The following is an 18,436-nucleotide window of genomic DNA, read 5'->3' on the forward strand; positions in this document are numbered from 1 at the left end:
TTTGTGATGTGTGTTTATCTCACTTATCTGATTGACCCGCCACGCCGACCCCCCAGGCTAGAGCCTTGTCAGCCCCCCCTTTGTGGGGGCCATGTATGTGTGTTTAATAATATATAATATAACATTCTCAAATCTTGTAAATTATCCGTTGAATAAAAGAAATAAGTAGTTTATTAGATATAAAATATAATATATATCGGAAATATAGAAAGTGTAACATTTATATATATGTATTATATTATTTTGTCAGCAACAATTATTTACAAAATTCTATTTAAATATCATTCATTTTATATTTACTTTGTAAAAATACTTCAATATAAGCATGGCAGTATAATAGTTCGATGTACCTATATAACATTTAAACAAAGGCTTGGCAATAAATTTAGTACTGCAGTATAGGAATGTAATTCAATTAAAAAAGTAAACACAGCCACTGTTGATATTATTTCATGCAACCTTTGTTATTGTACATTTTGAAAGCAATATCATTTTCAATATTAATTGATACATCAAGGTTTTGTAACAATGCATTTTTGCATACATTTTATTATTGTATCATCATCATCATCAGCCGGGGTCAATCCACTGCTGGGTGAAGGCCTCCCCAAGCTTCTTCCAACTCTCTCGGTCCTGTGTCGTTTGCTGCCACGTATTTCAGATCGCCCATCTCCATTTCAGCTGTTTGGCAATGTCTATTACACCGCGTACCCCTGTCTGCTTCCTAACCCTTTCGTTTCTCTTACGGTACTTTCCCGTGATGCCCAACATACACCTCTCCATGCCTGGCTGTGCGACTCTTAGCCTTTGGACATCGCTCGTGTTGAGGGTCCACGTCTCGCACCCATACGTGAGCATGGGCAGCACACATTGGATGAACACCCTCCGCTTAAGACATAATGGTAGGTCATTTTTGAAGATACTATTCAGACGTCCGAAAGCACTCCATCCCAGCTTTGTTCTGCGAGCAATTTCATCGTGTATGCTTCCGTCTATGGGCACCTGCTGTCCGAGATAGACGTAGCTGCTCACTTGCTCGAGTTGGGTGACAGATAATCGCAGGGTCCGAAAAGCAGCTCCTCATCACTTTTGTCTTTGCGACATTTATCTTTAGGCCGACCGTTTGACTGATATATGCGAGTTCTTGCCTCTACCTCGGAGATCCTTCGGGTCCCGTGAGAATATAACAATATCATCTGCAAAGCGCAGGTGACTGAGGTACTAACCCATTAATTGGAACACAATCAAGTTTCCTGAATAAGTCCTTAAGAGTAGCGGTGAATAGTTTAGGTGAAATAGTATCACCTTGCCGGACACCTTTGTTGATGGGGAATTTACACGACCGTTTATGGAGTTTGACGCATGCTGTGGCATCACTGTATATACTGTTCAATATGTTTATGTAGCATCTGGAAATTCCTTGGTTACTAAGGGCGTCTATAATTGAGAATTTTTTGATGGAATCAAACGCCTTTTCATAGTCTATATTCAAATGAATTATAATATACTTAAAAATATATATAACTTTGAGGTGTTTTACTTTACTAAGCTTTGTGGAGATAAATAAAAAAAATATAAATAAAAAATCATGTTTATAAAGTTGTCAAGTTCGAGGTTTTACAATATTAGGGATGGCAATAATCAATGACATTAATACGGACGAATCATCTGGAAAAGAAAATAACACTCACTTTATTGTCGGGTCTACCGAATGGCATAAGCTGTTCTAACGCCATTACAATAAAGGTGATATTGCTAAAAATTCCTGATGCATTTTATTGGGTCTGCCGAATGGTTCGGTTCGAACGGGTTCGCTCAAATGAACATTGACATTAGAAACACTGCTCTACGCCATTACAATAAAGGTCATATTGCTATAAATTCCCGATGCGTGATATCGCATAATGGAAATTGCGTGACGTCTACCTATACATGCGAATTTACTTGCTAGCTACTGTACTGAGTGCGTCGTCCATTAATAATGTCATTGGCAATAATGAATGAAAATATCAATACAAGCATTTCAGCGTTTCTTATTGAAAACAAACACTTATAAAAATACGTATAGAGAAAACAGAAGTACCTCTCAATAAATCTTTTAAAGCTTTTAAAATCTTGTTGAACTGCTGATTCTTACAAAATACTATAAGCCTGGGTCCAGGAAAAGCTTTCTCAAATCCAACGCTTCTTGAAAGTCATCAATATAAAATTATAGAACAATTGAAATAATATATGTCACGAATGTTTGTTTTTCAAAATTTATATTAAATCATCCAGACAATTTTATAAATTTAATGGTATTTGAAGATTTTTATTATTATTATTATTTGTGACTGTTGGATTCACTTATTATATTTGCATTTTGGCAGCACAGATTAACTTATATACTCAATTTATAGGCAATACATTAGTATTAATAAAAAAACATTAAATTTATGTTTGAAAAACATAAACGTGATTTTTAAAACCCATATCTGCCCCTTAGTTGGAGCATATGGACACCACGCGGCGCCTCGAAGAATTCCTGTCGTTTCTTATTGCATCGTTCCAGGGGGTCTAGGACGATTTGGCACCGGACAACTGGACGCCACGGAATTCGAAAATAAATAGACGTTAGGTACTTATAGGTACTTTAAAAAAATATTCAATATTATTATTTATATTTCAATGATTATATTATGATTTAATAGTTGGTGAGAATGTAAATATGCAGACGTAAACAATGATTTAATCGTGCATATGTGTAAGTTCCAACGAAAAGAATTTTTTATTTTATATAAAGCCTTAGGCATGGTAATTCTCAATCCGCGATAAAAAATATATTATGTTAAGAGTAAAATGAATTCAAACTACTAAGTAGTAGATAGAAACTGATTAAAATACCTCGTCTACACGTGTCTACGACAGTGCGGCGTGCAATTGTCCGGAAGCCAGTCGTCACATTACCGTTCCAGGTTATACCAGCATCCCATAGATCCGCCGTATACACTCTATATTATTGAATAGTATTTAGCGGCATTTTAAGACGCCGAAATCCGTATAATAGTATAATACAGGTTTTAAAGACTGGGTTTAAATGCCGGTTTCAAATACCGGTATTGCAATTCCTAGTTTTAACACCTCATCAACGATATTATGTCATAACATATTATCATATAGGTTTTAATATAAAATAAGGCTTGCGAAAATAAGATAGTAAAAGGAATGTTTGAAAGATAATAATTTTTCACATCACTACATCACTATCTGGTTTCTTTCATCTATAAAATAGTTTCTTTTAACAGCATTTTATTTATGATAAACATATAAAAAGCAAGATATTTTTATCATTCCTTTTAGTGCTCTAAAAAAGGGTCTGCTTACCCCATCCGATGGAAGCGTAAACTCTTAGCTTGATGTTCTCGCCAGTAAATGTTTCCACAACAAGCATGTACAGATAGAGTCCTAAAACAAATAAAAACACTAAGTATAAATAATCTGTTAATGTTTTTCAAGGCTAGTGGTTTTAGCAGGTTTTGAAGAAGTTATTGTGATATAACGGGTATAGTAATAATACTAATAATGCCGCATGGAAGTATAGTATAGTACAGGGGAGGGCAAACTGCGGCCCGCCATCATTAATTGTACTTCTGATTACAAATAACTTTTTATATATTTTAAAAAAAAATATTGACAATACATTAAAATTTGTTTAGCAATAGTACGCGATCCATTTTCAATAGATATTGATGGTGTACCGACAGAGCTACAACTTAAGATTATTGATCTGCAGTGTGACACTGATTTAAGAGAATTGCATCGTCGTGAAGAAATCTCCAAATTTTACAAAGCCCTTAATTCAGACAAATTCGACCAACTTAAAGATTATGCAAGAAAAATGTTCGTTATTTTTGGATCAACCTATATATGTGAACAAACATTTTCGATCATGAACCTCAATACAAATTCTTTACGATCAAATATCTCCGATGCCTATTTACAAGCAGTTTTGAGAATACCAACTACAAAATTAACACCTAAATTTTAAAAAAATGTACAACAGTTTCATTCTTCTCATTAATTTTTTTGTAATGTTTATTTTTCGTGATAATAAAATAGTGTATATCTAAAAATGGTATTTTACTTGCGGCCCGCCGCTCATTTTGAATACTTGAATTTGGCCCTCCATCCAAAAAGTTTGCCCACCCCTGTAGTATAGTACATTTAATTTACAATATGACTGGGACAACAAGTGTCTATAGATGGATGTATATTTGATGAAATTGTTCGCAGAGTAAAGCTAGGCTGGAGTGCTTTTGGCCGCCTGAATAATGTCTTGTTAACAGAAATTGTGAAATTAACAATGTGACCTTCCACTGTGCCTAAAGCGCAAAGTCTTCAACCAGTCTGTGCTTCCCGTGATCACATATGCGTGTGAAACATGGACCCTAAGTAAAAGAGAAATCCAGAAACTTAGAGTAGCACAACGTGGTATGGAGAGGTGCATGCTGGGCATAACGCGAAAGGATAAAAAGAGTAATGAGTGAATGATGATAAGGAAGCAGACAAGGGTTTGCGATATAATATAGTTTATTAAAAGCCTTAAATGGAGATGGGCTGGACACATAGCTCGAAGAAGAGACAATCGTTGGACAAATCTAGTCATCCAGTGGTATCCAAGAAGTACAAAACGTCCGCAAGGTAGACCTAGAGGCCGCTGGATCGATGAAATGATAAAGTTCTGCAGAAGTACGTGTCAACGCAATGCACAGGACCGAGAGAAATGGAAGCAGTTTGAAGAGGCCTTCATCCAGCAGTGGATAGATTCAGGCTAATGATGATGATGATGAATAACGCATTGTAAGCGATTTAGCATATGACACCGGTCTGCCTGCATGGCAGGGACGATGGACCACATCTTCCAAGGGAAGACAACGCATTTGTTTTTTCCTAATATAAAGTGGCGCACAGAGATAACCAGATTGATTCCAGACCATTGGACTTCTTAGTTCTTAACCGGACACAGTGGTTTTGCTTCCAAACTCTGTCAGCTTGGCCTAATAGAATCTCCGACTTGCTTATGTGACGAATTGCAGGATGCCGATCACTCCTCTCGCGTTTCAGTATTCATTCCCCTCACCTTGAACGCATTTGACGTTTATTATAAGAGCGCGGTATCAGTCATTTAGATGTGCGACAAAATAACCTCATTCGCCTCTTCAACAACGTTATCGAAAGAGTTGCCGCGATGACAGCTACAAAACACACTTAAAATTTTAATGTTGAATTATAAAATTTATCCTAAGTTATTGGGAAAAAATGTTTACCATTTTTTGAAATTCGCGAAAATATAAACCTATTTAAGAAAGTGGGAAATAATATCTTCTAATCCTGGCAATACTCACACTACTTCGAAATCGAAAACCATAGATAAGATCAACAAGAGCGCCACCGCCAGGCCCACGTTAAAGTTTTCAGTCTCTATGGCAAAATTAAGTTAACAGGTGGGTGTAGTTATAGGCATGCAGTTATATCTTAAGTGGCTACCTGTTGTCTTACTCAGGAAGACATTACCATTTAAAATTATGCTCAAAAGTCAAAAGTGGATAAATCACGAACTTAACATAGTATTATAATTTCAAATTTTCTTTTCAAAGGGCTGATACTTTCAACAGCTGATGTTGTTAGAAACTTCTGGTCATAGTTGCTTATTTAAAGCGAGAAAAATAAATAAAGCTCCACGGCGAAGAGAAACGATTCAATTCAGTAAAAAGCTTTGTGCTGCGGCCACGTAGACTAGAGCTTTCAAACTTTTTGCGAGTTAAACAAATACCTGCTCTTTATTTTGTCGCGTTCTTTCAAGTAATTAACATTAGAAATTTATATAACCCTTCATGTTGGAAGGTATTTAAATTGTATTTAGATAAATGGGTACTCGTAAAAAAGTAATCATTCACTGGTAATATGACAGCCAACGTTTCTTCTGTTTTTTTTATATTACTTATATGAGGAGATCGTAAACTTTTGTGAGTAGTAAATTTTGTTGAAAAAAAGAATATTTTGCTTAGATAAATGAACCCATCAAATTATTATGCCGCAAAATAAAGTATATACTTATAATGAATACTCTACTTACCAGAGGGACATTATTTAAGTGTCCATTAACAAATATATATGTATAAAAACATTTTTAATTTTAAGTTAAAGATAAACCTATCTATTATCCTTTAAATTGCGATTTATTATTTTTGAGAAATGTAGATATCTCATTTCGTTACTGTTCTGGCAGAAGACACTAATTCGAAAAAATTACATATTGAGTTAGTTATACCAAAATGTTCCTTATTTCAAACTTTCCGTCTGGAAACCTTCTTAATAAATAAACAGTCTTTATTTTAAAGTCATCCTTTTTACGATTACTTAAAAAACTCACATGATAGACCATTTCAAACATTTTAACAACTTTAAAGTCAAATTACTCAAAACTAGTATTCTCCAGTTAGTGTGTTCTGCCAGAACAGAGACGATTTGAGTTTGAAGATTGAGTATATATAAATGCTATTATATTTGTTGGATTTCAGGTATAGTAGATGGAGAAGTCGAGATTTGGTGGTTGCTCCGATGGAAGGAGGAGTGAGTTTTATTTGCAGCGAAAACAATCGGTCCATGAGTATATCTGTACTTCAGAGGCAGACGGATGCAACTCCATTTTTGGGGAAAATGATTTTTTTTAAGAATCGTCATGCTAAAGGCTTTATTTCTTAGAGGGAGAGAGATGAAAGTCCTAGTCCAAGATATGCATAGAATAAAGATGCAAGTGCCATACCTACCTTAGAGGCAGAAGGATGCAAATCCAATAAGATAAAATTCTCTCAACCCGTCTGCAATATGTACTAGACGAGAACCAGCCAGGAGAACGAGCTTTAGAGGAGGATACAGCAATATGGACCATATCCAAGTCATCAGAGAAATCAGAGCGGTAACAGGAATACAAGCTGCCGCTATCCATGGGTTTTATAGACTATGAGAAAGGGTTCGATTCCATAAAGAAATTTTCAATACTCGATGCACTCAGAAACCAAGGAATCCCCGGGCGCTATATAAATATTGTCAATAATATATACAGTAGCGCAACAACATCTCCATAAATCATCGCGCATTTCCTATCAGCAAAGGAGTCCGACAAGGTGATACAATCTCACCTAAACTATTTACAGCTCACTTGAAGACTTATTTAGAGAACTTGACTGGAATGACGCGGGCCCCCATAAATGGAGAATACGTGAGTCATCTGCGCTTTCCCGATGACAATAAATAGTAGTTTGCAAGACTCAGAAGACTTCCAAAGCAGAATGCAGGAACTCGCTGGAGTAAGCAACAAAGTAGGCTTGAAAATAAATGTGTCAAAGAAGAAAGTCATGTTCAACTGCTTTGCGGGCCAAAAAGAGATCCTCATCAATGGCATTCAGCTCGAACAGGTGAAAAACTACATCTATCTGGCACAACAAGTGTCTATAGATGGATGTATATTTGATGAAATTGTTCGCAGAGTAAAGCTAGGCTGGAGTGCTTTTGGCCGCCTGAATAATTTCTTCAAAAATGACCTCCCACTGTGCCTAAAGTGCAAAGTGTTCAACCAGTGTGTACTTTCCGTAATCACATGCGTGTGAAACATGGACCCTAAGTAAAAGAGAGTTCCAGAAACTTAGAGTAGCACAACATGGCATGGAAAGGTGCATACTGGGCATAACGCAAACGGACAAAAATAGGATAAGGGAACAAACAAGGATTAATGATGTGATAGAGTTTGCTAAAAACCTCAAATGGAAATGGGCTGGACACATAGGTCGAAGAAAGAACAATCGTTGGATAAATTTATTCATCCAGTTGTATCCAAGAGGTACAAAACATCCGCAAGGTAGAGGCCGCTGGATCGATGAAATGATAAAGTTCTGCGGAAAAACTTGGCAACGCAACGCACAGGGACGAGAGAAGTGGAATCAACTTGGAGATTAGCGAGGCCTTCATCCAGCAGTGAATAGATTCAGGCTGGTGATGATGATGAATACATAATAAAATTTAAAAAAAAATGTGTTTTGCTTTGTTATAATTATTTATACCTATAAATTTTTTAACTTATAATTTGTTTTATTTTGGCTAGGTAAATAAGATACAAATCCACATTTAACAAAATATCTTTAGAGGCAGAAGGATGCAAATCCACATTACGTTTTTTATTTTATTTTTTTTAGAGATAAAATTGTATTATATTTATTCCTTTCTTTCATATTCCAGAAGTACTTTAATTGAATTAGAATAAAAAAAATAATGATCATTACATGTATATTTTCTTAGAAGTTATGAATATTCGTTTAAAATAAAAATTGTTTTTTGGCTCTGCTGAACAATTGGGTATTTGGCATTTGCATCCGTCTGCCTCTGAGGTACAGAATATATTACAATACTTATGATACTGTTCCGAGGTCCGAGTCTCGGTAGAATGAGATGTTGTGCGGAGCAATACAGAGAGTGAGATACTAACATACCGGGAACTTATATTCGAGTGACATCTCTAATGAATAATTATTATGATCCGTTATTTATTTACGTACTAACGATCAAAATAACACCTTGAAAATGGACTATGGAGTTTACATCATTGGATATGGCTGTCTAAGTGGAAAAATGGATATTGCGGAAATTATAATTGCAGTAAGCTATTTAATGAGTTTACCATAATTGGGCACTACGGGAAATTGATATTAAGGAATTTTTAATTGCGGTCAGTTATTTAATATCGCCGATAAATAATATGCTGGCACGGATTGAGTTGTTTATCCCCATATATTATACATAATTTGAAAACACCTCAGATATATACCTGCCCAACGTGACTAGAGTAAGAGAATTTAATTCAGATAGGCTATACCCCAATACATTACATTTTGAAGAAGAGTGTTGGATGTGTGATTGTACTACGAAAATGAAACACACATTATAGACGTGCAATAGTGTGTCTTACACCCTTCAAATACACCAATATTGAATGAGAGTATAAGCCGAGAGCAGTTGTCAGAATAAAGGACAAGGTAAGTATGATGCATTCTTAACACAATCACTGCTAACCTTTTAATTACCACATTTAAATAACTCGTTAATTATATCTAATGGCCAACGACTCCAAACGCGCCAGTCGCGGTATTAGCAATTAATGAGTTAATACGTGTTTAAGTTTATTCCATATTCTTCCACACTTGAGCTCGGATGCCGGTTACTCTACAGCCGTTAATTATTTCAGTTCTCGTTTATTCTGTTTCCTGATTCATACCTTGGTTTAACACATAAAAACCGGTAGTCAACAATAACGCATTTTGATAAGCATGAAATAACTACTAATTAACCTTGTCGTAATAAAGTAGGATGTCTGTAGCGTGATTGGAAAAGCACAATAGCGCGAATCCATGAGTGGTTACATGTTAAAGTTCCGTCGGTCATAAAAAAGATTTTTTCTAGTGAGCATATAATATCTGAAGTATTTTTAAATGATGTATATTCAATATAAAGGCTTAATTACATTGGCAGACAAGAATATCCAACCAGATCCAACGATCCACGGCGACCGTCGTGACCAACGTGTTTACACTATAAGCAACTACACGCAACGATTCGATTGCGTTGGTTCTTGCTTTTGATTAGTTTAAAATAACCATATTGTTGCTATTATAAATATATAGGGTGGTAGCTTCGAATATTTTCGTATGTTTTCGGCAATCTTCCGTGAATTGTGGCAGACCATTGCTGACTCAAGTAGAAAGCCGATACATTCACAACGACTGGTCCTACTTTTTCCGCCCCTCCCGTTGTTTTCTATAGATGACCTGTCATTGTTCTATAGAGTGCTCATACTGACGCGTCTGTCGTGTTCACACAGGGAATGGTTTGATTTGCATAGATAAGTTACATGATAAATAATACACTAGCAATAACACACCTTCTAAGAATGTAATGCATAGATCAATGCTACATATTTTTTGAAAATCGATATTACCACCGGTTTTTGTGTGAAGGACTAGTCTGACTTTGACAGCAAGCTGATGAATAACAGGAAAGTATATTATTTATAATTTATTAATTATATGAGATTTTTTTATAATTTATTTTGAAACGAGAAAGGGCGAATCAATATGTCAAGCAATCTGGGAAGGTGTGTAAAATTCCCACCTCCGCTCCCGTTATGTATATGCAGCCACAGCAGTGTGCCAGATCAAAGAATTTAAGCCCTCATTTTGTCCCGAGCAGAGCCGCACGGGACTGGTGATGCAACCTTGCACCGAAGTGCGAATGCATGATGTTAATTTATATGGCAACTATCAGTGACTTTAATTTGAAGAGTCGCAAGGGGAGTCGAGAGTGTCCCGCCCCCCGTGCGCTCTGGCGAATTTAGTAAAGACCGCAAAATTGGCTTCGGTTGCCACCATGTCCGCGTGTCCTATTGGGCCCGAAGCAATCTGGGATCTGATTTTGACAGCTAAACAGTGGACCACTCGTTGCTTGTGCAAAAAGATATGCTCAGACTTTATTACTCTAAAGATGGCGCTGGGCAGATGGATTGTGACCCCGGAAAACTATAGATAATAGATTTTGGAAATCGTGGCAGACGATCGGACCAGACGCAACCTGCCAATGTAATTTGAGCATTAGGAATGTTATATTCTCAAATCTTGTGAATTATTTGTTGTATAATATTGAATGATTATTATTAAATGCCAATGTATGAAGCCTTTCTTATTAAGTTTATTACTCGAGTACCTGTAAGTACTTAAGTTGAAGAAACTCTGACACATACAGGCTAGGCTCGCCTGCAGGATGGAAGCAATTTTCCGGCTGGAAAATGGGCTCCGCAAAAACACCCAAGGCTGCATACGGTAAAAAAACAATGAAGACATATTACGCCTTTGAATACTATTTTCCGTATGAAAATGCGCGCGAAGCCTTTTGTTTGGTTTAAATGTTGTTTTTCCATCAGTCGTTCGTGTGTTTTTCTCGTTAAAACTGACAGCTATTTATAGCTTTAAATAAAAAAATAAAATTATATTTTCTGCTTGAATTTTTTCGATTAATTTACGAAGGTACTAAACTTAGGAAATTCAGCATTTACTTCTTGGCAAATAATTATTTTTCAGTATCGCATTCGAAATGGTCATTTTTGTGTAGAAAATTTTAAAAAAATCCATCTTGGTGAATTCATATCTCATAATAATTTACAGCAGTATAATGAAATAAATTAATACAATAAAGGGAGGTAAACACCCTATTACCTACTGTATAAAAGATCAAGTACTCATACAAAAAAAAAACAAATTTTTAATACTTGAAGTATTTGTAAAAACCCGTAGCTGGTCAAAATTCAAATGGCTGGACTGCGCCACAGGAGATTTAAGAATGCTCGGTTAAAGTAACTGGAGAGTGTCTGGATTGTCCTGGATAGAGGAAGTTTTTGAAGGTAGCCAAGAGTTGTTGTGCCATAATCGGTATTCTGAATGCACTAAGGGGGGACATGCTCAGCGTAGGTCAAAATGGAGCTTTTGTTCTATTTTCAAAGCATGATCCTGGACATACCTTAAACGTTGTAGATAATATATTTATATAATTTTGAAGCCTTATTATCCTTTATATTTATTTTAAACATATGATATAGATATAGATTTGGACTAAGATATAGAAATAGAGATATCTAACTGATATTCAACTTTTAATGGATTTAAGTTTTGTACTATTTCATTTGAGTTGTTTTTTGCGACCTGGTTTCGCCTTTCGACAACTTCAGGCACATGCGCACTCACCAATGGTAAATACACACTGACAACGAAAACGAATAAAGTTAATTCTAAATTATTTGATAAATATAATAAATTAATACAATGAAGTAGGTAAAAACTCTATCACCTACCTATCACAATCAATAGGAATAAAATCGTGAGTATCGTTTTGGGAATTTAGTAGAGTTTACTAACGAAAAATACCGATGATATAAGTACCTACCAATAATAAATAACAGTGTGTATTAATAATCTATAATTGGTAAGAATGTCAGGCTTTTAAAAAGTTATATTAGCTAAACAAAATATATTTACAGGCTATGTTTTTTAAAATACTTATACAACAAAATGCCGAAAGGTGAAACCCGGGACGCAAAGAACAACTCAAATGAAACAGTACAACACTTAAATCCATTATAAGTTGAATATCAGTTAGATGCCCAAAGATGTTTTTAAATAATAAACATTATTAAAGCCTGAAATTTTAGTACCGCGAATGATGCATTCAAAATACCGACTCAAATGAAGTCATAGACTATAGATACATCTAGACGCCACCCGTTGCATTGCTAAATGAAGCTACGTGCCGTGCGTTTGGTTTGTGGGCGAGCGAACGCATTCGCCTACAAATGTTCGAGACCATAGTACATTTCGCTAGTGCTCGCCCAAAGTGCTCGCACTAGACGCTCAGAATTAAAATATAATTTTCTATTTTTTTACGTTATATAGTATTTTTAAGCGGTCAAAATGCAACCATTAGGTAAAGATATCCATAATTTAAGTTATTTTAAAGAAACACTAGGTCACTGATATTAAAATAAATAATAATATACAAATAAATTGTCACGAACATGTATCAACTTACCTATGAAATGTAATACCATCTTCTTGCTTATCAGTACGGCTACCATATTTTAATACAACATGCAGAACCACCTTTCCTACTTAATTAACTAAAAATATAATATATACCACTGACTTTATGTTTAACACAAAAAATAGCAAATTTAGCAACACGAACTCGCAGATTATCGATGCTACATGAAGCGATTCACCACGATTTGCCAGCGACACTTTTGGAAACTGACTCAAAAATATGTAGACCTTTTATCTTACTCTAGCGCGTGTCGCAGAGATTATAAGGGTGCCGAATACTTTCTCACTCGCACTCATGCATCGTTTTTGTTCAGGCCTTGAATGAAGTAGTACAAAATTTTAATCCATTAATTCAAATTCCATCAAGTAACCTGGGTCGATAGTATTAATATGATATTTAACTGTTACTATCATTTTATATTTGCCCCAGTTACTGCATAATCTCACTGCATATTAAAACAGTGTTACTATGTCAAATAAGAGACAGTTTTAATTATAATTAATACTGATAATAATGATATTATCACCTTTATGAAAATTTAATATGATGCTAATTAGAATTTCTGACTCGTGATTGTTTTGTATCAAACAAAGCTATTAATATATTCCTACCTTGCGTTGACGTTCTCATATATTTTATTCATTGAAAACTTAGCACCGGTTATTATGTACATACTATAAGGTGTGTATGTATTGTTTTATAAAATACAGCCGCTAGTTTGGTATTTAAATTTTATTCAGAACTTTCACTCATGGTTTAATAATTGAAGTTAAGCTCTATGATAGCTTTTCCAATATTCTCGAATAGTAACTAACTATTGAATAGTAACTTTTGGAAGTAGGTGGTCTATAGCGACCATAGTCAGTAATAATTATGAGTAGGGCCCGGATTTATATGCTGGTGCATGTTTTGTTAGAGTGTATGCACAGCTATGAGAGTTGCACAGAAATCTGTTTTGAAAGGCACAGAATCCAAAAATAAAATTGTATTGTCCATATAAATGCATATTTGAGACGTTAGAGCATATTTGTGATATTAGTGCATATTTCATAAATAAATGCATATTTTAGAGCTTTTGAATTTATAATTTTAGTTTTTTTAAATTATTTTTTTTAATTATAGTTTGTCTTTAATTATAGTTTAATTATAGTTTGTCAATTTATGGCTACGGCCATATGTTGTAGCTTAACCACTAGGGAATGACAAAAGAAATGGCGTATTTCAAAAAAACACTACCTTATTCTTAGGTCAATAATTATTATAAAGCAATCATTATTCATAAGATGTTTATCACACTTCAATGGTCAAAGACATAGCTTATAATAAGTATCTTTAGAATCATCTTCAAATGTGTTAATCTTGCCGATTTTTTGAATAATAAAATGCCTAATTCTTGTCAAATTTGGGATCACAGAGATTATCAATATAATTTTTTATCGTGAATATTTTACAAAAAGTATTTCGTAATAAATTATACTAATGGTTTTATAAATGCGTTTAAAAATTAATAAACGTAAAAAATCTTAACACCACTGCACAGTTATGTACCGAAATATGACTATATTCTAAAACATTAGAGCGAGAGGTTTAAAAGAATACTATTTTATGTAACAAAAATACTTTATGCAGTCATCAAATGTTTAAAATAACTATAAAGGATAATAAGGCTTCAAAATTATATAAATAGTTTATCTACAACGTTTAAGGAGTGTCCAGGATCATGGTTTGAAAATACAATAAAAACTCAATTTTGACCTTCGACGAGCATGTCCCCCCTTAAGTAAATTTATTTATTCAATTCTGAATAATAATACGAGATTTTAAGAGTACGAAATATTCTAATAATATAAATTAATATAAATTTTTTCTAATACTAAAGTATATTTCTGAGGTTTTTCTATGTTATGTATTTTATTACATCGTTTTTATTAGCTCGTATTCTTGTTTGTCCGGTGGTTGTTTGTCCAGCACAAATCTTGCAATCGATTTTTAACTAACTTCCCGACTAGCTAGACATTTGAAACTTTTAGAATATATCAGAACACGATGCCAATACATTATTTTAATACTTTTAGCCATCGTTAAGCAGAATTGAATTCATTTTCAGTTAATTCTGTTTTGTATGGAAAGTTATTTCAGAAAATCAGAAAAAAGTAAAAGACTATTATTGGTTGCTTAGGGGATGGTCCTAGCAAAATAAATTATTAATATATACGTGCATTACTGTGGAAATCAAAATGACATTTCAGTATTCTATAATAATTGTTTGTTTGTTTGTTTATTATTTACTTCATATCGAGTACAAGTTTAAGCATATTGAGCATAATAATTCAACAGAAAATTTAAAAACGATGTATATAAAAAGTTCTTTTTATCTTGTAATTATTTGATATAATAATCTAATATTTTTAGATCTTGTGTATGTATTTTCGGTTGGTATTAAATAAAAAAATAATATTTAAATCATAGTATTTAATTACCTTCAACGAGCATCCAGAAGAAATTCGTCAGATAAAAATAGTGTGAAAATACGACTAGAAAGAGACAGGAAACGTTGTCTCGCTGTACTGCCATCTGAAACAAAAACATAAAAGTATGTCTTATTATTAATATTCGACAATATACAATAAACAAATTAAAAATGTATTTAATTCTACTTTCAATAAATTCTACATAATATTAATATGATCTCAAACACGCAAAATATAAAGTATTCTATTGTTATCATATTATATTATTGAGAATATTGTCATATCTCATAATTCATCATCATCAGCCGGGGTCAATCCACTGCTAGATGAAGGCCTCCCCAAGCTTCTTCCAACTCTCTCGGTTCTGTGTCGTTCGCTGCAACGTATTTCCGCCGAAATTTATCAGTTCGTCAATCCAGCGGCTTTCAGAGCGACCCTGAAGCTCTTTCGTGCCCCTTGGGTACCATTGGATGACGGGATTTGTCCAGCGGCCGTCCTTTCAGCGAGCAATGTGCCTCGCCCATCTCCATTTCAGCTGTTTGGCAACGTCTATTACATCGCGTACTCCTCTTTGCTTCCTAACCCATTCGTTTCTCTTACGGTCCTTTCGCGTGATGCCCAACATACACCTCTCCATGCCTCGCTGTGCGGCTCTTAGCCTTTGGACATCTCTTGTGTTGAGGGTCCACGTCTCGCAGCCATACGTGAGCACGGGCAGCACACATTGGTTGAACACCCTACGCTTAAGACATAATGGTAGGTCATTCTTGAAGATACTATTCAGATGTCCGAAAGCACTCCATCCCAGCTTTGTTCTTCTAGCAATTTCATCGTGCATGCTTCCGTCTACGGGCACCTGCTGTCCGAGATAGACGTAGCTGGAGTTGGGTGCCATTGATACAGATAATCGCAGGGTCCGAAAAGCAGTTCCTCATCACTTTTGTCTTTGAGACATAATATTTACTTATCTCATATTTACTAACACCAAAATACTAGACGTACAAATTTAATACCAAATAGAAACGGCGAAGAAATTGCATATATAAGGTACTACGGCGAGAGAGAAGCGCATCACAATAAATCGTGTGTTGTCTCTTTCACACTAAGAATCTGGTGCTAACGCTTTGTCCAGATGGCGCAATTTCACTCATGCGTAATAACTCGCGCGCATTCCAGGCATCGGTGACCTCATTGAGCCGTCCACATGCACTCGCGGCGTGTGATCTCTTGCGAGATAAATGCGAGCGATCGCCAAACTGTGTACGCGCGTATTGCGCTTGTGATATCGACCGCCTCGCCGCTCGAGCGACGTTGTCTATGGCACGTTTTAGACGGGACACCGATGTCGCGCTCTATATAATATAGGAAGCCTTTGTATTCGAATAAAGGGGCTTTTTTACTATGTTTATGAACGCCCCAGAACTAATGAGTCAACGAATAATTTTGCGATATAAATTAGAACATAAAACTGGCTGCGGTAATAAAAACAGGTGTATCGGCGGCTTGAGAATGTAGCGGCCGACGGAAAAGTGTACCGGGCACTAGTTGACTCATTAGCTCTGTGACATTAATAAACATAAATACAACGACCCATTTATTCGAATAAAAATGTCTCCTTTATTACTACGAGCGCGACACCGGTGTCCCGCCTGAAACGGGCCTATGACTATTCAAAAATGACACCTAGCTTGTACACCGCCAAGAATATAATATTTTGCCTATCGCGACATATTAAATTATCGCAATTAAGTAGTTAGACTTCATTCTCACACACGTGATTGTTTTGTATGCGCATTCAAAAATGAATTACATCAGTTAGCTTTTTCACTGCCAAATGAAATGCGTTATAATATGTACGTAGCACAATATGTTTGGTACTCGCGTGGAAAGCGCGGTGAGACACGCGTCATCTGAACATGGCCTAAGCTCCCTGTAGGAAGGTGGATCTTTTTTGTTAGAACCTAACCTAACATCAACCTCACACAGCTAAGGACCTCTTTGGGTCTTCAGCAACGTACTGCTGAATATTTTATCTTTAACAGATACCCTCGGACAGTATCCGTACAAATTCAGTTATTATGTTACTTTGAAAACTTAACTATAGTCAGTTTAAAATGGAAGAACGATAGAGAGATTAACCTATAAGCGAACTACATTCTAACATTTGTATATTTTAAATAGTTTTTTCGTTTCTGCAAACCATGGGTCAAGAAGTCTAAGCTATAAACAACAATAATATTTATCTATTTTGTACCACTTTTATTTAAAATACAGTCTTTTCTTTTAACAAACTGCATAACTTAATTGTTTTTGACATATAAAAGAAAGCACATGGCGCCCATATACTTAAATACTAATATATAATTGTGTAAAAATGGAGCTTTTATGCTACCTGACCGAAAAAAAAATATTTTTTTAAAAACGGTACATGTTCAAACACGCGCGTTACCATGATCTTATTCCCTACTTCATTTATCGTTTGTCAATTTATGGCTACAACCGTATGTTGTAGCTTAGCCACTGGGAAATTCCAATAGAAATGGCGTATTTCAAAAAAATACTTCCTTATTCTTAGGTCAATAATTATTATATAGCAAACATTATTCGTAGAATGTTTATCACACTTGAATGTGTAAAGACATAGCTTAAAATCAGTATCTTTAGAATTATCTTCAAATGTGTTAATCTTGCCCATTTTTTGAATAATAAAATGCCTAATTCTTGTCAAATTTGGGATCACAGAGAGTATCAATATATTTTTTTATCGTTAATATTTCACTATAATAATTTCAACATAAATTTTACTAATGGTTTTATAAATGCTTTTGAAAATTAATAAGTCTAAAAAATCTTAACACCACTGCACATTTATGTACTGAAATATAACTATATTCTAAAACATTAAAGCGAGAGGTTTAAAAGATTACCATTTTATGTAAAAAAAATACTTTATACAGTCATCAAATGTTTAAAATAAATATAAAGCATAATAAGGCTTCAAAATTAGGTAAATAGATTATCTACAACGTTTAAGGAACGTGCAGTATCATGCTTTGAAAATAGCATAAAAGCTTCATTTTGACGTACGCTGAGCATGTCCCCCCTTTACTTTTATTTGTCCAATCTTTCCTGTATCTACATTAAACTTATAATTATATCAGACATATCCTATCCTAAATCCTAATACATTATTATATTTTATAATACTTTAAATATACAACCAACATTTTATTTTCTCATTCGACAAAGTCCCGATTATTCAAAAGGAATAATATATCGTTTTATTCAGA

General features: G+C 34.7%; 2 protein-coding genes across 7 annotated transcripts in view; one reads left to right on the top strand and one right to left on the bottom strand.

Moving 5' to 3' along the window:
• The window catches only part of Dh44-R2 (Diuretic hormone 44 receptor 2), a 515,631-nt gene that overhangs the window by 98,564 nt on the left and 398,631 nt on the right, over positions 1-18,436 (bottom strand). For all 6 annotated transcript variants that reach the window (XM_085944033.1, XM_085944029.1, XM_085944030.1 and 3 more), the window contains 2 exons: positions 15,156-15,249; positions 3,364-3,444 (listed from right to left, as the gene is read on the bottom strand). In XM_085944033.1, coding sequence (XP_085800159.1) covers positions 3,364-3,444; positions 15,156-15,249 — 175 coding nt within the window. The remainder of the gene's footprint in view (positions 1-3,363; positions 3,445-15,155; positions 15,250-18,436) is intronic.
• Positions 1-18,436, top strand: part of LOC147074218 (uncharacterized) — a 67,200-nt gene that overhangs the window by 35,990 nt on the left and 12,774 nt on the right. The window lies entirely within an intron of this gene.

This window comes from Rhyacophila brunnea, unplaced genomic scaffold (assembly GCF_057557595.1).
Source record: "Rhyacophila brunnea isolate RB1 unplaced genomic scaffold, BYU_Rbru_1.0 scaffold_16, whole genome shotgun sequence".
NCBI lineage: Eukaryota > Metazoa > Arthropoda > Insecta > Trichoptera > Rhyacophilidae > Rhyacophila > Rhyacophila brunnea.